Raw genomic sequence first — 21637 nt, forward strand, 5'->3', positions numbered from 1 at the left:
CCTACTATATTCCCTGTACGCATACGACTGCTTGGTAAAATTTGGTTGCAACTCCATCTTCAAGTTTGCTGACGACATGACCATAGTGGGCCAGATCTCGAATAACGACGTGTCAGATAGGGAACCTAGTGGAGTGGTGCAACGACAACAAGCTATCCCTCAATGCCAGCAAAACTACAGAGCTGGTTATTGACTTCAGGAAGCAAAGTACTGTACACATCCCGTTAGCATCAATGGGGCCGAGGTGGAGATGGTTAACAGTTTCAAATTCCTAAGGGTGCACATCACCAGAAATCTGTCCTGGTCCACTCACGTCGACGCTACCACCAAGAAAGCACAACATCGCCTATACTTCCTAAGGAAATTAGGCATGTCCACATTAACTTTTACCAACTTTTACAGATGCAACATAGAAAGCATCCTATTTGGCTGCATCACTGGTATGGCAACTGCTCGGTCCAAGACCCAAAAAACTTCAGGAAGTCGTGAACACCGCCCAGTCCATCACACGAACCTGCCTCCCATCCATTGACTCCATCTACACCTCCCGCTGCCTGGGGAAAGCGGGCAGCATAATCAAAGACCCCTCCCACCCGGCTTACTCACTCTTCTAACTTCTTCCATCGGGCAGGAGATGCAAAAGTCTGAGAACATGCACGAACACTCAAAAACAGCTTCTTCCCCGCTGTTTCCAGACTCCTAAACGACCCTCTTATGGACTGACCTGATTAATACTACACCCTGTATGCCTCACCCGATGCCGGTGTCTATGTATTTACATAGGGCAACACAAGGTGCACAATTATGTATTTTCTTTTATTCCCTTTTCTTCCATGTACTTAATGATCTGTTTGAGCTGCTCGCAGAAAAATACTTTACACTGTACCTCGGTACACGTGACATTAAACAAATCCAATCCAATCCATAGTGAGAAATGATATAGGCACTGGAGAGCAAGACGTGGAATTAGTGCAAGTAGAAATAAGAAATAGCAAAGGAAAGACGTCCCTAGTGGGAGTAAACAGGAGTTCCGCAGTGAGGCACAGCATAAGCCAAGAAATACTGGTGGTTGGTAAGAAAGGCACAATAAACTGGATTAATCAAATTAACAAGGGCAGCTTCCACGGAGAATTCATTGAATGTATTAACATAGAAAATAGGAGCTGGAGGCGGCCATTTGGCCCTTCGAGCCTGCTCCGCCATTTATTCTGATCATGGCTGATCATCCGACTCAATGTCTAATCCCGCTTTTCCCCCATATCCTTTGTTCCACTTCACCCCAAGTGCTTTATCTAACTGTTTCTTGGCAACATCTTGTGGTCACGAATTCCACAGGCTCACCACTCTCTGGATTAAGTAACTTCTCCTCATCTGTCTTAAATGGTCGACCCTGTATCCTCAGACTGTGACCCCCTGGTTCTGGACAGCCCCACGATTGGCAACATCCATCTTGCATCTACCCTGTCTCATCCTGTGAGCATTTTATCGGTAACGTGATTCACCTCTCATTCTTCTGAACTCCAGCGAATACAATACTAACTGACTCAATCTCTCCTCAGTCCCATCGTCCCAGGAATCAATCTCGTAGATTAGAGATTGTTTCTTGGAGAAACACGTTTGGATCCAAATCCTGGAGCAGGCTCATCTGGATTTGGTACTGTGTAATGAGAGGGGATTAGTTAATGACCTCATGGTTCAGGATCCTCTAGGGAAGAGTGATCACAGCATGTTCTGAATTTGAAATTCAGTTTCGGGGCGAGAAACTGGCACCCCACAGTAGCGTTCCAGAGTTAAACAAAGGTAATTACTGAGGTAGGAGAACAGATTTGACCCTAGTGGACTGGGCAGGAAGACAAAAAAAGGAAGGACAGTTGATGAGCAGTGGCAGTTGTTTAAGGCAATATTCAATTCCTCCCAACTAAAATACATTCCAGAGAGGAAGAAAGATTGTAACAAGGGTAAAAACATCCCTGGCTAAGCAAGGAAGTTAAAGATAACAAAGACAAAAACTAAGACATACTATATTGCAACGGCCAGTGTCAGGCTGGAAGATTGAGAAACTTTTAAAGATCCAGAAACTTTTAAAGATCCACAAAGCATCACTAAAAAAGTAATAAAAAGAACAATGGGAAATTCTGAAAGAAAACTAGCACAAAATATAAAAAGGATAGCAAAAGTTTCTATATGGACGTAGGCGGGAAGGGAGTAGCTAAGGGACTATGAGACTAGGGAGTTAATAGTGGGACAGAAAATGCAGAGACATTAAATTAATATTTTGCCTCAATTTAGGAGGACACTAGTACCATCCCAATATAACAGGTAATAATAATCTTTATTATTGTCACAAGTAGGCTTACATTAACATTGCAATGAAGTTACTGTGAAAAAAACCCTAGTCGCCACAGTCCGGCGCCTTTTCGGGTACATTCAGAATGTCCAATACACCTAACAAACACGTCTTTTGGGACTTTATACAGGGAGGAATTTAGAACAATCATAAATAACGAAAAAGTGCGGAACTAACTACTGGAATTGAAGACAGGCTAGTCTCCATGGCCTGATTACCTACATCCTGGGTCTGAATGGAAACGGCAGTGGGGATAGCGGATCATTGGTTATAATATTCCAAAATTCCCTTGATGCGGGAAAGGCTCCAGTGGATGGGGAAAATGCTAATGTAACACCTTATTCAAAAAGGGAGGTAGGCAGAAAGTAGGAAAGACCATTCATTTTAACATGTCATCAGGAAATTGTTAGAATCTATTATTAAGGAAGTAATAACAGGACATTTGTAAAGTTAAAAACACAACCCATCACAGTCAGCATGGTTTTATGAACGGTAAATCATGTTTGACTAATTCACTGGAGTTCTTTGAAGATGTAATAAGCCAAGTAGATAATGGGGATCCTGTTGATGTGGTATGTCTGGACTTCCAGAAGGCATGGTATAACTTTCTTCCTGTTAATCCCTGTTTGTCCCTTGTTTATTCCCTTTATTTTCTTTTGGCTTTTATAATTTTTGGACCTGGACAATTACTGGGACCTACACCTTTAAGATGGACTTCACCTTTAATTTAAAAAAAAAAGGAATCCAACACGATGTGTTGACTCATCATGATGGACTTGGCTGTCGGTCAATGAGTCGTTTACTTTGACCCTGGCGCTGTGAAGCCACAGTGCTATCCACTTGTGCTGCCCTAAATGTGTAAATGACACCTGTAAAATTAATTTACAATGAGATGTGGCAATCAAGTCTGAATACAAGATCCATCGTTTTTAAAAGTCGAGAATATACATCCATAAGAAATCGGTTAACTGCTGAATTTACCCATGCTTAGATTTCTTTGCTTAAAAAGTCTGCATCGCTCATTCAATCCTTGTTATTCAGCATTTAACCTAGCCAGCATTTCTGTATAATAGATTTTCATTTTGTCTGGATGCACTGAGCAGCTGTGTTTAATAAATCCAAATTTTATACCCCGTCTTATTGCTTTGAAAAAGATCCAGTCCATGGTGAAAGAGTCACAATGGTGCTTTTAAAATCATTCAGGCTGATGAGTAATGCTTTTTTAATATCAAACTAATACGCCATGCTTCAGTCGGCTAAATTAAGGATTGCTCTGCACAGCAAAAATTCTCTACAGATACAAAGCATTAGGAAATATTATGGGCTAGTTAGATTAAACAAACATTTAGGATATAGAAGAGGGAAGGAAAAGTGATATTTAGCATACAGCTCATTTCCAACAGTATCACCAGATGGTGAACAACAACATAAACAACTTGCTGATAAGAGCAGAGTTTTTTCTAAATCACAACAAAATGTTTTCTTTAATTAACTAACTTGGGCCATAAATTCTGAGATAGATTTCACAGCTTTCAACCACTAGTGTCATCTTTATTCCAAACATGTAATAAATAAAATCACCATTTGTGGATTTTAATTTTAAATTCGATGGGATGGACGATAGAGCAATTCCCCTACTGTTGCACAGCAAACTAAACAGACTGCATTGCCCATGTTTACCCACCTGTAGGAGGACCCAGTTTAAGATAGCACAAGAGGCAAAGCACACGTGACAAAGTGACAATTGGGATCCTCAAACAAGGCAGGAGAACACAGGAAAGAATAAACTAAGGGATAACATTGATGGCATGGAAATAAGTGTAGAGTTCAAAATGATGGTTAAACAAAGCAAGAGAAAATCTATTGAAATTAGTGACATGTCTATATGGAAATACACATGATGTCCGTAACAAAGCAGGGGACCTGGAAGCAATTGTGCGTTTGAGGAACACATAGCAGATGAGGGAGCAAAAATGGAAAATGCTGGAAAATCTCAGCGGGTCTGACAGCATCTGTGGAGAGACAGAAGAGAGCTAACGTAGAGTCTGGAAGACTCTTATTACGGAGATATGGCTACAGAAAAATCAGGATTGGGAATTAAGCACTGCGAGGAATAACATGTTTGGAATCATAGTGTAGTCATAGTACTTATTGGGGATGGCAATGGCAGTAGGAAAAAGGAATGCTGCTATCAGTGAGGCAAAATAGAAACCATATGGATAGAGAAAAAAAATACAGGGTCAATCACACTCTAGGTGTAGTCCACATGCTACTTAAGAGTGAAAGAAATGGAGGAAGAAATAAAGACAAATAAGAAAATGAAGTAAAAAGCAAAATAATACTCGGAGATTCCAACAACCCTGATATTAAATCAGACAAAAGAGCAGGTAAAGAGCCTATGGAAACGGAGGTCCCTACAGTAATCAATCCTTTCTAACGCATTTTGTAAGAAGCCCAACAAAAGACAAGATTTGCAATTGGATCGAGGAATGGGGGAAGGAATCAGAGTGGTTAAGTAAATGTAGGGGAACATGAATATAATAAGCTTCAAGATGAAGATAGAACGTGGCATAGGTCTGACAAAATACAGGTCGACAATTTGGAGAGATGTTAACGGAGGGGCTTAGAACCTGAGAAAATAAAATGGTTAACTATTGGCAACAATGATGTAGAACAATGAGCATCTTTTTAAATGTTTCCAAAAATGTATATTCAATCTGAAGGAAAGGACAAACTAAACACGAGTGGAACTCCATGGATGGATGAATAAAAACACAAGGGAACAATTCAGGGTTAGGAAAGCAAACAACTAGGAAGGCAAAGAGGAACGATGAAAGGAACTGATCAAGGAACATAAAACAAAACAGCAAAATATTTTACAGGCACAATATAAAAGGAATAGGACCTTTAAGGGAACGCAGTGGTGTAGTAGTATTGTCACTGGACTAGTAACTCGAGACCCACGGTAATGCTCTGGGGACCCAGGTATGAATCCCACCACAGTAATGGGTGGATTTAAAGTCTAATGAAAACCATGAAACTGGTATCATTGTTCTAAAGGGAAATCAGTGCTTCTCCACGTTGAACACTACTTGGAAGAAGCACCACAGGTGGCATGGGTTCAGCACATACCCTGGGTTGGAGACTTTAATCACCAAGCGTGACTCTGTAGATCCCACTACAGACTGAGAAAAACAGACTCCCTAATCGGCTTGCTGCATCTGTCCATTACAGTATTTGTAGGAGTGACCAATGCACAGCCCTTGTGGAGACAAAGTCCATTTTCACATTGAGGATACTCTCCAGCGTGTTGTGTGGAACGACCACGGTACAAAAGGAGTAGATCTCGAATAGGTCCAGCAACTCGAGACTGGACAAGCATGAGATGCTGTGGGCCATCAGCCACAGAATTGTACTCAACCACAATTTGGTGGAACAACACCAGGCATACCAAAAAATTAGGGTTCAACCTGGTGATGCTGCAACACAGGACTACTTGTGTGCCAAACAGCATAAACACCAAGTGACAGAGCTAAACAATTCCACAACCAACGGATCAGATCCAAGCCACATCCAGGCCTTGCCACATCCAGTCGCGAATGGTGATGGACAATTGAACAACTCGCTGAAGGAAGCAGCTCCATAAATAGCCACATCCTCAACGATCAGGGGGCCCAGCACATCAGTACCAAAGATAAGGCATTTGATGCAACTATATTCAGCCAGATGTGCTGAATGGATGATCCACCTCGACCTCCACCAGCCAATTAATTCACTCCGCAGGATATCAACAAACGGCTGAAGGCACTGGACTGCAAAGGCTACACAGACACTCACAATATTCCGACAACAGTGCTGAAGACTTGTGTTTCAGAGCTTGCCTCATCACTAGCCACGGTGTTCCTGTAAGCTACAACACTGGCAACTACCTGGCAATGTGGAAACTTACCCAGATATGTCCTGGACACAATAAGCAGGAAAAATCCAACCCAGCAAATTACCACTCAATCAATCATCAATAAAATGAGTGAAGGAGTCATTAACATTGCTATCGGGTGGCATTTACTCAGCAATAAGTGCACATTGATGCGCATTTTGAATTCTGCCAAGGCCATTCAGAGCCTGACCTCATTACAGCCTTGGCACATTCATGGCCAAATACGTTGAACTGCAGAGGTGAGGTGAGAGCGACTGCCCTTGACATCAAGGCAGCATTTGAGCAAGTGTGGCATGAAGGAGCCCCAGCAATACTGAAGTCAATGGGAATAAGGGGGGGGGGGGGGGGGGACTCTCCACTGGTTGGAGTCATACCTGGCACAAAGGAAGATGGCTGTGGTCTTTGGAGGTCAATCATGAGTCCCAGGAAATCAGCCCAAGGCCCAACCATCTTAAACTTTCCTTCCATCATAAGGTCATAAGTGAGAATGTTCACTGATGGCTGAACAATGCACCATATGGGATGACTCCGATACTGAAGCAGTCCATGTCCAAATGCAGCAAGACCTGGATAATATCTAAGCTTGGGCTGACAAGTGGTGTAGGAGCGTTTTCAGGGACCGAGTATTAAGCTGTTTTTTATGTGGGGATCCTCCCTCTTAGTCATGGTTCAGCTAACACAAAGACCCGCAGAGACAGCAACTGTGGTTAAGACGGCTTTATTTTCCAAGCTTGGTCAATGTACGAGGGAGAGTGATTTGGATGAACGCCCAAACCATTCTGATTTACATTGCTTTAGGTTCAACAGTTATACAATTTCCAAAAATCAGTAGCCCACCCCAATTGGACTCGACCCAATCCTTGCAGCTGTCAATTTTATCTTGACCAATGAATTTTACTTTAGGCAGCATGGTGACTGCGTGATCAGCTCATGATTTAGCCCCATCCTGTTCCCTGGCCATCTGTTTTTCCTAAGACTCTGTATCCGCTGTCTCTTGCTCTCCCCAACTTCCATTTCTCTTATCTCAGTTGGTTCCTGCCTGTACCATGGTCTGTCTGAGCACAAGATGCTGGGGCTACTGATAAGAACTGCTTATTGAGCTGACTGTGTTATTGCTGACCACATTATTTCTGTCTAATTCTGTCTTAGGAATGTGGTCAAGTTAGCTAGCTTAAATCCCATCATACATTGCAGCCACTACTATCAGCAAGAGTTTAAATACTTGTTACTACCATGTTCTAAGAATACATGTTGAATGGTTAATAATGAATACTGTGTATACTTTCCATGATTAGTTTCAATTCTCAATAAACTAACTTATGGGGTCTCATCTCAGGACACCTCTCTCCCCCCCCCCCCTTCAAGTGGCAAGCAACATTTTTGTCACACAAGTGCCAGGCAATGACCACCTCCAACAAGAGAGAATCTAGCCATCGCTCCTTGACAATCAACGGCATAACCATTGCTGAATCCCCCACTAGCAACATCCTGTGGGATTACCATTGACTAGAAAGCAAACTGGGACTAGCCATAGTTGTAAGTCAGAGGTTAGAGATTCTGCATTGAGTAACTCACTCCTCAAAGCCTGTCCACCATCTACAAGGTACAAGTCAGGAGTGTCATGAAATATTCGCCACTTATCTGAATGAGTACAGCTCCAACAATACTCAAGAAGCTTGACACCATCCAAGACAAAGCAACCCACTTGATTATCACCCCTTCCACAAACATTTACCCCCTCCACCTCCGACACAGTGGCAGCAGTGTGTACCATCTAGAAGAATTCACCTAGGCTCCTTAGACACCACCTTCCAAACCCACGAACGCTGCCATCCAGAAGGACCGGGCAGCAGACACACCACCATTTGGAAGTTGCCTTCCAAACCACTCACCAAATCTATCGCTGTTCCTTTATTGTTGCTGTTTCAAAATCCAGGAACTCCCTCCCTAACAGCACTGTGAGTGCATCGACACACCATGAACTACAGTAGTTCAAGGCAGCAGCTCACCGCCACCATCTGGAGGACAATTAGGAATGGACAATAAATACTGACCGAGCCAGTGACACATGAATGAATAAAAGAAACTTAAAGAAAAATAAAATGACTGTGCAAGGATGGGTGGCAGGTTCAAAGATTGGTAACAATATAAAGAACAAAGAATGGCAAAGAATAAGAAGGAGGGGAAAATTAAAGTACAAAAGCAATCTAGCTAGAAATACAAGAACAGATGGTATGAGTTTCTATAGATATTTTAAGAGTTAACAAAGTAGGCGTTGGTCCTATAGAAATCATTTTCAAACTCAGGGTCGTGACCCGAGAGAGGGTGGGGGGGGGTCGCGAATGCCATTTCAAGAATGCCAGCCGTCCCACACATACGTGTCCCCTCAGCCGGATGTAGCAGTGCTCAGGTGCGGAGCCCAGCAGGGCATACAGCCTCCTCCGTACGTCAGTGCGCTATTCCGGGAGCAGCTTTTCAAAAAAAAATTATTTTAAAAATTGCTTAGTTTTCCCACCAGAAGGGGCAGCAGAGAGCAGGTCATTGGCCCGGTACACTGACAACACGTACTCTGGGCGTGAAATTACAGAGGAGAGCTTCCTCTCTTTTGTAGCTGCCGGCAAGCAACAGGACTGTGTGAAGAACTGAAGATTGATCTTTTTGGACTAAGGAAGAGAAGGCCAGAGACACGAACAGGCTAGGATCTCACAACTGAATCTGCTGGAGAGCTTTGCAGAGTCCATGGCAGGAAAAATCAGTGCTGGTGTGAAATCCAGGACCACTGATGAAAACCCATACAGAAATGTAACACAATGACAAAGCAAGTGAGATAGTGAGGACCAAGCAGGCTCACATGCCGCATTAAAGAAAAGCAAAAATGGTGGGTCATGGGTTGTAAAGGCAAGGGTCCCGAAGGTTGGCTGGTTGGTAGAAATGGGTCCCCGGAAAAGGAGTTTAAAAAACACTGCTATAGAAAGTAAGTTTGGGGAAATCGACGTAAAATAAGGAGATGGCAGATTAATTGATTTGGTATTTTGCATTAGTCTTCACTATAGAGGATGCAAGTAATTTTGCTAAATTGAGATTCGGGGAAGATTCCATTAGATTGTAATACAGAAAATGTAATGCTTTAATCAAAAGGGAGGCCAAAAAAAAGCCAGAAACAGCTGTAAATCATTATTGGAAGGGAGGAATTGAAGAAAATTACAATCGCCAGGGAAGGGGTACTGAGCAAGTTGCTGGAGCTGCGGCTGACCAATCTCCAGGTCTGAAACTTCATCCTACAGTCTCAAAAGAAGTGGCTTGTGAGATTTGTTGATGCATTGGTTTTAATTTTGCAAAATTCCTCAGATTCGGGGAAGATTCCATTAGATTGGAATACAGAAAATGTAATGCTTTATTCAAAAAGGGAAACCAACAAGCCAGAAACTACAGGCCAGTTAGCCAACATCTGGCATAAGGAAAATGATAGAAGCTAAAGACATTAGAGCAGGGCACTTTAAATTAAAGGTAATCAGGCAAAGTAAACACTGTTTTGAGAGAGGGAAATCATGTGTAAAAAACTGTTTGTTGTTATAGAGTCACAGAGGTCGACAGACAGAAATGACCCTTCAGCCCAGCGCATCTGCACCAGTACTTTGAAGAAGTAACATGTGCTGTGGATAAAGGGGAATCGGTGGAAGTACTGTACTAAGATTTACAGAAGGCACTTGACAAGAAGTCTCATCAAAGATTATTGCAGGAAATAGAAGTGCATGATGTAGGTGTAAAATATTTGTATGTTTAGAAGATTGGTTAGCTGACAGGAAACAGTGGGCATAAATGGATAATCTTCTGGTTGGCAACCTCTAATAGGTGGTGTGCCACAGGGATCAGTGCTGGGGCGTCAACGTTTTACATTCATAAGGATTTGGATGAAGGGGCCAAAAGATATGGTTGCTAAATTTGCTGATGACAAAGGTAGGTGGGAAAGTAAGTTGTGAAGAGGTCCTAAGGAGACCACAAAGGGATACAGGTAGGTTAAGTGAGCAGGCAAGGATGTGGCAAATGGAACGTGAAATTGCCCAATTTTGACAGGTAGAATAAAAAGAAAAGGTGAGCAATTGCAGAGTTCCAAAATGCAGAGGTATCTGGGTGTAAGAGTAGAATAGAATCATAGAAAGGTCACAGTATAGAAGGAGGCCTTTCAGCCCATCTTGTCCATGCCAATCCGAGGACACCCAAGTGCCCTTTCTAATCCCAGCATCCTGCACCCGGTCCACAGCCCTGTATCTTACAGCACTTAAGGTGCAGATCCAGGTCCTTTTTAAAAAGACTTCAGGGTCTCTGTCTCCACCACCAACTCGGGCAGCGAATTCCAGACTCCCACAACCCTCTGTAAAAACGTTCTTCCTCATGTCCCCTCTACACCTTCTGCCACTTATCTTGAATCTATCTCCCCTGGTTCCAGAATTCTCCACCAAGAGACACAATTTTATCCTGTCCACTCTCTCTTCCCCTCAATTTTATACACCTTAATTAAGTCACCCCTCAGCCTTCTTTGTTCCAAGGAAAATAACATCAACCTATCCAATCTCTCCTCATAGCTACACTTTTCTAGCGCTGGCAACATTCTTGTAAACCTCCTCTGCACTCTCTCCAGAGCAATAACATCCTTCCTGTAATGTGGTCACCAGAACTGCACACAATACTCCAGTACACACTAAGTGTTTTATACAATTCTAATGTTATGAAGCACAGTGGGGGGTGAGCAGGTATTAAGCTGGAGCTTGACTTGGGGGGCTGGGTTTCTAGTGTTGCTGCTGGGGGGGGGGGGGGGGGGGGGGGGGGTGCTGCTTTGCTGACGGGAGGAACCGTTACCAGGTGACAACTGGAGGTCAGGAACGGCGAATGCCCGAGGGGGGGCTAGAGGAGGCGGTGGGTGCGAGCCTGAGGCTGGCCTAAAAAGGGCGATGGCTAGTCAGCCAGGGGGGGGACCAGGCCGATTACATGGAACGTTAGAGGGGTTGAATGGGCCGGTCAAGAGGGCTCGCGTGTTTGCGCATCTGAGGGGGCTGAAGGCGGACGTGGCAATGCTACAAGAGACACACCAAAAGGTTACAGACCAGACGAGATTGAGAAAGGGGTGGGTTAGCCAAATATTCAACTCCGGGCTGGACTCAAAGACCAGGGGGGTAGCGATGTTGATCAACAAACGAGTGGCATTAGAGGTAGGGAGAATCGTGTCAGACAAGGGGGGGTAGATACATAATGGTGAGTGGGAAACTGGAGGGGGAACGGGTGGTACTCGTGAACATATATGCTCCGAATTGGGACGATGTGGTATTTATGAGGTGGGTGTTTGGTAAGATCCCAGACTTAAGAGTCACATAACCTGATTATGGGAGGAGATTTTAACACAAGTCATTGATCCGGAATTGAACGGTCAAAATCCAGGACAGGGAGGAGGCCGGCCTCGGCAAAGGAATTGAAGGGGTTTATGGAATAGATGGGGGGGGGGGGGGGGGGGGGGGGGGGGGGGGAGTAGATCCATGGAGGTTTGCATGGCCAAGGGCGAAGGAGTTTTCTTTTTTCTCCCATGTCCACAAGGCACATTCTCGCATCGACTTTTTTGTTCTGAGCAGGGCGCTAATACCGGGGGCGGTGGATACGGAGTACTTGGCAATCGCAGTGTTGGATCATGCCCCACATTGGGTGGACCTACGGGTTAGTGTGGAGAGAGGGTAACAGCCGCTGTGGAGTCTGGATGTGGGGTTGCTAGCGGACGAAGCAATTTGTGGGCGGGTTAACAAATCCATCCAGAACTACCTGGAAACAAATGATATGGGGCGGTCTCTGCAACAACGGTTTGGGAAGCTCTGAAGGCAGTGGTCAGAGGGGAATTAATCTCGATACGGGCCCACAGAGAAAAGGCAGAACGGGCTGAGTGGGATAGGTTAGTCGAGGAGATACTCCAGCTGGACCGGAGATACTCGGAGGCCTCAGACACGGGGCTACTGAGGGAGCGGCAGAGGTTATAGGCAGAGTTTGGGCTGTTGACCACAGGGAAAGCGGTGGAATAGTTGAGGAAGGCAAGGGGGGCGATTTATGAGTACGGGGGAAAAAGGCAAACAGAATGTTAGCGCACCAGCTCAGGAAAAGGGAGGCGGCCAGGGAGATAGGGAAAGTGGGCAGCACGGTAGCATTGTGGATAGCACAATTGCTTCACAGCTCCAGGGTCCCAGGTTCGATTCCGGCTTCGGTCACTGTCTGTGCGGAGTCTGCACATCCTCCCAGTGTGTGCGTGGGTTTCCTCCGGGTGCTCCGGTTTCCTCCCTCAGTCCAAAGATGTGCAGGTTAGGTGGATTGGCCATGGTAAATTGCCCTTAGTGTCCAAAATTGCCCTAAATGTTGGGTGGGGTTACTGGGTTATGGGGATAGGGTGGAGGTGTTGACCTTGGTTAGGGTGCTCTTTCCAAGAGCTAGTGCAGACTCGATGGGCCGAATGGCCTCCTTCTGCACTGTAAATTCTATGATAAAGAGTAGAGGGGGGAATACTGTCCTGGACCCAGTGGGGGTGAATGAGGTGTTTAAGGACTTTTATATTAAACTACAAGAGTCGGAACCCTCGGCTGAGGTGGAGGGGGATGAGGCAGTTTTTGGATCAGTTGAGGTTTCCGAGGGTAGATGAGGATCTGGTGGAAGGGCTGGGAGCCCCAATTGAGATTGAGGAAATAATTGAGGGGCTGGACGGCATGCACTCGGGCAAGGCCCCGGGCCTGATGGCTATCCGGTGGAATTCTATAAGTTTTCAGAGTTATTGAGCCCACTGCTGGTGAAGACATTTAATGCAGCACGGTAGCCTTGTGGATAGCACAATTGCTTCACAGCTCCAGGGTCCCAGGTTCGATTCCGGCTTGGGTCACTGTCTGTGCGGAGTCTGCACATCCTCCCCGTGTGTGCGTGGGTTTCCTCCGGGTGCTCCGGTTTCCTCCCACAGTCCAAAGATGTGCAGGTTAGGTGGATTGGCCATGGTGAATTGCCCTTGGTGTCCAAAATTGCCCTTGGTGTTGGGTGGGGTTGCTGGGTTGTGGGGATGGGGTGGAGGTGTTGACCTTGGGTAGGGTGCTCTTTCCAAGAGCCGGTGCAGACTCGATGGGCCAAATGGCCTCCTTCTGCACTGTAAATTCTATGAAGCAAGAGAGAAGGAAGTCCTCCCCCCACCAATGTCGCATCAATGTTTCATTGATCCTGAAATGGGAGAAGGATCCGGAGCAATGCGGTCATACAGGCCAATTTCTCTACTGAATGTGGACGCCAAACTGGTGGCTAAGATACTGGTCACAAGAATAGAGGACTGTGTCCTGGGGGTGATAGGGGGAGACCAGGCAGGATTTGTAAAGGGCAGACAACTCAAGGCCAATGTTCGAAGGCTTTTGAATGTTATTATGATGCCCTCAAAAGGAAAGGAGGTGGAGGTAGCAATGAATGCGGAGAAGGCTTTTGATCGGGTGGAGTGGAATTACCTGTGGGAGGCGCTGGGAAGGTTTGGGTTTGGTGAGGGCTTTATTGACTGAGTGCGGTTGCTCTATCAGGCACCAGTAGCGAGTGTGCGTACGAACCGGCTGAGGTCGGCCGGCTGAGGTCTCCCCGTTACTGTTTGCTCTGGCCGTAGATCCTCTAGGAACTGGAAAGGGCTGGTTCGGGGGTGTTGGGGGGGGGTCCTTGCTTTACGCAGATGACCTGCTCCTGTATATTTCAAGAGGGGTTGGGGGAGGTTACACGAATCCTGGGGGAATTTGGCAATTTTTCAGGGTGTAAATTGAACATGGGGAAAAGCGAGATGTTCGCGATCCAGGCAAGAGGACAGGAGAAGAGACTGGAGGGCTGCCAATTAGAATGGTAGGAAAGAGCTTTCGGTATCTGGGAATCCAGGTGGCCCAGGAATGGGAGGCACAGCACAAGTTAAATCTATCCCGGCTGGTAGAGCAAATGGAAGGGGACTTTAAGAGATGGGACATGCTCCCGCTATCACTGGCGGGGAGGGTACAGACCGTGAAAATGACGGTCCTCCCCAGATTTCTGTTTGTCTTTCAGTGCCTCTCCATCTTCATCCCGAAGGCCTTTTTCAAACGGGTGAATAAGGTTATTTCGGGCTTTGTGTGGGCGGGTACAACCCCGGGAGTGAAGGAAGTGTTGCTGGAGCGCAGTCAGGGGGAGGGTGGGTTGGCGCTGCCGAACTTCTGCAATTACTACTGGGCGGCTAATATAGCCATGATAAGGGAGCGGGCAGTGGTGGTGGTTGGGGGGGGGGGGGGGTCGGTGTGGGGGTGGATGGAGGCGGCGTCATGTAAAGACAGCACTGATAACGGCACCTCTTCCGTTCTCGCCGGCCCGATACCCCACAAGTCCGGTGGTGGTGGCAGCTCTGAGAATCTGGGGGCAATGGAGGAGATATAAGAGAGTGGAGGGAGCATCGGTTTGGACCCCAATTTATAATAATCATCGGTTTGTACCGGGGAGGCTGGATGGTGGGTTCCGGAGATGGCAAAGGGCAGGAATTAGAAGAATGGGGGATCTATTTATAGATGGGAGCTTTCCCAGAGTGAAAGCCTTGGAGGATAATTTGAATTGCCAGCAGGGAACAGGTTTAGGTATTTGCAGGTGCAAGACTTCCTGAGAAAGCAGGTTCCGGCTTTTCCGCGGCTGCCACCACGGGGGATATAGGACAGAGTAGTTTCCAGTACCTGGGTGGGAGAGGAGAAGGTATCGGATATTTATCAGGAGCTTTCGGAGGCAGAGGTAACTCCGGTGGAGGAGCTTAAGGGCAAGTGGGAGGACGAGCTAGGAGGAGAGATAGAGGCGGGTCTATGCAGGGCTGATACCTCCTCATCATGTGCCGGGCTTAGCCTTATACAATTTAAGGTAGTCCACCAGGCACACACGACAGTGACTAGGATGAGCAAGTTTTTCGGGGTAGAGGATAAGACTGCGAGGTGCGCGCGGGAAGCCCAGCAAATCATGTCCACATGTTTTGGGCATGCCAGAAGCTTAGAGGGTTTTGGCCAGGGTTTCGCTAAGGCAATGTCCACGGTACTAAAAACACGGGTGATGGCGAGTCCGGAGGTAACGATCTTTGGAGTGTCGGAAGAGCCGGGAGTTCAGGGGGCGAAAGCGGCCGACGTCTTGGCCTTTGCCTCCGTGGTAGCCCGGAGACCGACCTTATTAATGTGGAGGGACTCGAAGCCCCCCCCACACCCAGAGTGTAGAGGCCTTGGTTAGTGACATGGGGTTCCCAGTCTCAAGAAGATAAATTTTGCCTTAAGAGAGTCAATGGTCGGGTTCACCTGGAGGTGGCAGCTGTGCGTCGACTTTCTCGGGGAAAAGTGAAATGTCATCAGAAGCAGAATTCCAAGGGGGGGGGGCTTCTACTGTACAGAGCATTGGTGAGACCACATCTGGAGCATTGTGTACAGAATTGGTTGGCTTTTTTAAGGAAGGATGTAAATGCATTGGAAGCAGTTCAGCTTCCAGCTCGACCTGGAATGGGCAGGTAATCTTACAAGGAAAGATTGGACAAGCTAGGCTGAAGTTTAGATGAGTAAAAGGCAACTTGACTGAAACGGAGGGGTCATAGTAGATTGGATGTAGAAGGGATGTTTCCTCTTGTGGCAGAATCTGCAACTAGGCATTACTGCTTAAAAATAAGGTGTTGCCCATTAAGATAGAGGCTTGTGCGTCATTTGAATTCTATTCCTCAAAAAGCGGTGGAAGCAGAGTCTTTGAAAATATATATGGCAGAGCCAAATAGATTCTTGATGAGCAAGGGGAATAAAGATTATCAGGGATAGGTGGGCAAGTGAAGTTGAGGTTCCAGTAGATCAATCATGACCTTATTGAATGACAGAGCAGGCTTGAGGGGCTATGTGGCCTCCTACTCCTGCTCCTAATTCGTGGACTCGGAATTATAGAGCAGTCACATTAACATCAGTGGAAGGAAAAATAATAGCTAATAGAACATCTCAAAATGAAAAATATAACGAATACTCAATGAGAATTTCAAAAGGTAAAATTTTGCTTGACCAAATTTATTGGGTTTTTTTTGAGGTAAGAGAAACGACAATGGGAGTGCAGTGGGTGCAATTTATCTGGATTTTCAAGACCTCCATTAAGTTGCTAATAAACAGATTAATGAATAAGGTCAGAGAAAACCGAAAGGATAAGTTGCAGAAGTAGATTTGAAGACTAAATCAGAATGGCAACAATGGGCAGTTATGCAGAGTGGACGAAGGTGGGAAGAGTTGTCCCACAGGGTGTGTGTTGGGATCGCAGCTGTTCTCAATTTGCATGGACTATGGAATCAAAGAGCACAATTTGTAAATTTGCAGGTTACATCAAATTGGGGGTGGGGGGGGGCAGCACGGTGGTGCAGTGGTTAGCATTGCTGCCTCACGGCGCTGAGGTCCCAGGCTCGATCCCAGCTCTGGGTCACTGTCCGTGTGGAGTTTGCACGCTCTCCCTGTGTTTGCGTGGGTTTCGCCCCCACAATCCAAAGATGTGCAGGGGAGGTAGATTGGCCATGCTAAATTGCCCCTAAAATAAAAATTGAAAAAATGAATTGGGTACTTTAAATTTATTTTTAAAAAACTGGGGGTGGGGAAAGATAGGATTTTGAGGGGAAAAGGAAGGGTGCTTATTATTTGGAAGACGCAACTCCCAGTAGGGTAGAGGAACAAAGGGATATCAAGAGTACAAAAGAACATTTCACAATATTGGAGAACTTCTCGTAGTTGCATTTGAAACTAACCTATGAATGGGGTAAAAGATATTAGAATTGTTTTAAAATTTGTTATGTTTATCATATATATTGAGCTAACATTGTACACACTGAAGCAATATTCAATTACACTCCAGTTTTCATCAAAGATGGATGCCAAAGTGGCATTTAAAAATTAGCTTCCATGTAATAAAGATAGTTCAATAGAACGTAGAGGAAGTAAACAATCGAATAGGAAAAACATGAGACTAGAGTGCAGCCAATAACCTTGTTAGAAGATATGATGTGTCACAAAAGACTGGCAAGATACAAAACTAGCAAACCATGATAAGTCATTGTGGCTGGTATCCTAGTGCATTATGTTTGCCATCAGGACTAGTTAGAAGTGAAAGCGAATTCTCTATTGTTCATGTTTATTTCCCTTTTGAAGTAAACGCTGATCATCCCTTTGAGCGTATTTCCCTTCGGTGATGGGATTTTATTAAATTTAGATAATATTATACTTTTTGCAAGTTGTCCTGAACATTTCTTTGATTAATTTACATGTACAAGCAAATATTTGAATTTTGGTATTTGGAGCTTTTGCAAGGTGCAGCATAATGATGTTCAACTAATGAAGACAAAAAGGGGAAAGTACTTGACATCTTCATCACTGGAATAACGCATCAGTCGTGCATGCATTTTTAGATGTTATTTAACATGAGATTATATGAAGGATAGTTTATTATACAATTCATGGTATGGTTCCAAAGGGCATTCAGTCAACATAGAAGGCTTTTAGAAAAATTGATTTTTATGCGAAAGATCACAAGAAAGTGATGAAATGTTACATTACACAGGGTGCTTCAAGGATGTTGTAAATATAGCACAGAAAAAATATTTTTGCTGTTTGTTAGAGGTTATTGAAAAGTCTCTTGCTTGTTTGCTTTCATGAATTTAAATTTTGGTCATCTTTCGTCACATTCTTGTATACCCAGTATTGCGAAAGAACTCAAATATATCCAACACTAACTGTTGTGCCAAAGATCAGTAAGGCCATGAAAAAAGCAAACCATACACTTAGTTGCTGGAGGGATAGAATTGAAAAGGATGGAAGTTACGCTCAATACGAATTGAACAGTAATGCATGCGGCTTGAGTCGCCATATTATAAAAAGTATCTCACAGTAATGCAAGCAGCTTGAGTCACCATATTATAAAAAAATATATAGAGGCACAGGTGAGGGTGTAGAGAAGATTTACAGGGATGATACCAGAAATGCAGGGTTCATTTCAGTAAAAGATTGATGGGCTGGGTGCCTTTTCTCAAAACAGAGAGTTGTAACCCAACAGGTGTCTTTAAAATTATGAAAGGTTTTGATAGACTAAGAGAGAGAGAGAGAGAGAATCTTTCCACTTGTGACGAACACTAATGGGGTGGCACAGTGATTAGAACTATTGCCTCACAGCGCCAAGGACCCAGGTTCAATTCCAGCCTTGGGCCATTGTCTATCTGGAGTTTTCACGTTCTCTCCATGTCTACTTGGGTTTCCTCAGGATGCTCCGGTTTACTCCCAGTCTAAAAATGTGCAATTGGGTGGATTGGCCATGCTAAATTGTCCCTCGGTGACAAAAGGTTAGGTGGGGATATTAGGTTACAGGGACAGGATGGGGGTGTGGGCCTAGATAAGGTTCTCTTTCAGCATAACTAAGACCACCTATATAAGATAATCGCTATGTAGTATAAGTGTATTTAAAGAGAAACCAGTAGGAAGGAGGAGATAACAGTAAAGATGATAAAATTTAGAGGAGAAAAGATGGGAGGTGGCTTTTGTGGAGTATAAGCACCAGCATGAATCCACTGGTTTCATGGTACGTTTCTGTGCTGCAAACTGTGCACGTGCATAAGCGAGTGCACCACCTGATGACTCCTACATTTTCTCATCCCAAATATGCAATTGTATAACTTGTAATTATATCTCATTGATTTACATGTTCGACTCAGTTGGATCTAAGAATTTTCTACATAATATAATTTCAGTTCCAAAACTTTCTACCAATATATCATGCATCAAAACCAAGTTACATAATTTCCTTTATTGAATTAAGTTGCTGGTAAAACTTACAATGCTAGTCGGTCAAGCACAAAGCATACATTGTCACACTCAGCTGTGAGACAAGGCCGTGCTTTGGAATAATTCTGTATAGCCACAGTGTACACTTCCAACAAAGGCAAAGGATCATCAGAGATTTTCCACTTCCCAGCATACTGTACGAGTGTCTGTAATGAAAGGTTAAAATTTCAGTGATTTTAGGGCATTGCAACACAGACATTTGATCAACATCAGCTGTTCATGTTCAGGCAATTCAAACATATTCTCTTTCAAAAGGTCCGATTTGCACAAACAGATGGCATCAGAGAAATACAAATTCCATAATCGCAATTTTTGTTTAAAAAGTGGTAATAACTTGGAGCTTGCTCCCTACGAGGGTGGTGGAGCAGAGATTAAAGAACTTGGATGGGCACTGCAGGACTACGAGGACAGCGCAGGGGAGTGGGATTTACTGGATTGCTCTAGAGAGCCAGCATGGTCTCAATGGGCCAAATGGCCTCCTTCCATGCAGTAATGATGTTATAACTTGGTTAGGTCACATTTGAAAGTACCATGCACAGTTTTGGTGATCATATTATAGAAAAGGCTATAGAGGCACTTGAAAAGATGTAAAAATATTCCAAGAATATCTAAGCTGAGGGGTTATACTTGTCAGGAAAGATTAAATATGTTGGGGATTTTCAAGGAAAGACTCAGGGGTGGCCCGATCAACATCTTCAAGATCATGAAAGGATAAAAGTAGAGAAAAATTTTCCACTTGTGGAGACACCAAAAAGATGATACAAATATAGGCTAGTCATAAATAGATCCAATGAGTGATTCAAGAGAAACTTCTTTACTGAAGGTGGTAAGAATGTGGAACTCATTAACACAAATAGTGAAATGCATAGATACATCTAAGGGGAAGCTAGAAGATGATAAAAGTTTGCTGTTAGAGTTTAAATGGTTAAAGAAGAGGGGTATGAAATAGCTTCAATGGAGCATCATAGAACAGTGCAGTGCAGGAGGCCATTCGGCCCATCGAGTCTGCACCGACCCACTTGAGACCTCACTTTCACCCTATCCTCCTAATCCAATAACCCCTCCTAACCTTTTTGGACACCAAGGGCAATTTAGCATGGCCAATCCACCTAACCTGAATGTCTTTGGACTGTGGGAGGAAACCGGAGCACCTGGAGGAAACCCATGCAGACACGGGGAGAACATGCAGACTCCGCACAGAGAGTGACCCAGCGGGGAATCGAACCTGGGACCCTGGAGCTTTGAAAACACAGTGCTAACCACTATGCTACCATGCTGCCCCTAATAATAACTTCCATGATACTAGCCCCATCGAATAAACAGGCTAAAGTAACATTGTCTGAACATTCAAACAATAGCAAAATACTCTGGATGCTGGAAATCTGAAATAAAAACAGAAAATGCTGGATAAACTCCGCAGGTTTGGCTGCCTTGTTGGAGTGAAACAGAGCTAACGTTTCGAGTCCATATGACCCTTCTACAGATCTGTTCTGTAAATGGGTCATATGAGCTCAAAATGTTAACTGTTTCTCTCTCCATGGATGCTGCCAGACCTGAGTTTATCCAGCATATTCTGTTATTATTGTCTTAATATTATTCAGTCAACTTATATTCCGGACTACAGAAAAGATCCCCCATCTAATGTTCTACAGGTGAATATCCATTTATTGATTTAGGCAGCAGAAAATATTCTGATGATTCACAACTATAGTTCAGTATAAATACTGGTTTCCACTCCTTCCTTCTGGATCCTCTCCCTGTGCATCCCAATTCGGGAAAAGCCCAGCTCTGAGTACAAACTTCAATGAGCATCACCTGCTCTGAAATCACTCTGAAGCAAGATCCAGTTTACTCAAAGGGACCAGCATAGTCAAGATTTTCTTTCTTTAAAAAAAATTATATTTAGATAAAGGTACATAGATACAGAACAACAAAATAACTTCAGATTCCCCACAACTTCCAGAGCCCACCTCCTAGAATGTTCAATTTTTGGTAGAGGCATTCCCTTTATAAAACAATCAGACAGTTGATGACTTGTATCTACCCAGCCTAGCTTAAGAGATTTCTTTCCCCTCCAACTGGCTATGTCCATTCTAAGGCTTTAGAAATTCACACTTTTTCACAGAATCTCAGAATAGACGTAGGTGGTCGTCATATGACCCATTGCGTCTACACCAGCTCTCCAAGCAACATGATTTAGTGCCATTCCCTGCATCGACTGCCTTCTTGAACCTGTCCCCACCACACTTCCAGGCACTGCATTCCAGGCCCAAACCAGCTTTGTTCTCACATTTGCTTCCTTTGCAAATCATTTTAAATCTGTACCCTTACACTTTTGATCTTTTTAAGAGAGGAACCATCTAATCCCATCGACTCTATCCATTGACCATTAATCTCTTTTCCTGATTATTCAGCCAATTTTGTGTCTACGTTGCTACTGTCCCTTTTATTCCATGAGCTATAACTTCTCAAGTCTGTGTAGCACTG

The 21637-nt window shown here is 44.4% G+C and overlaps 1 protein-coding gene across 3 annotated transcripts in view; it reads right to left on the reverse strand.

The window, feature by feature from the left end:
- Positions 1 to 21637, reverse strand: part of LOC140419086 (zinc finger protein 292-like) — a 277845-nt gene that overhangs the window by 143455 nt on the left and 112753 nt on the right. For all 3 annotated transcript variants that reach the window (XM_072502855.1, XM_072502854.1, XM_072502860.1), the window contains exon 2: positions 19142 to 19296. In XM_072502855.1, the coding sequence (XP_072358956.1) occupies positions 19142 to 19296 (155 nt within the window). The remainder of the gene's footprint in view (positions 1 to 19141; positions 19297 to 21637) is intronic.

The sequence above is a fragment of the Scyliorhinus torazame genome, chromosome 1 (assembly GCF_047496885.1).
Source record: "Scyliorhinus torazame isolate Kashiwa2021f chromosome 1, sScyTor2.1, whole genome shotgun sequence".
NCBI lineage: Eukaryota > Metazoa > Chordata > Chondrichthyes > Carcharhiniformes > Scyliorhinidae > Scyliorhinus > Scyliorhinus torazame.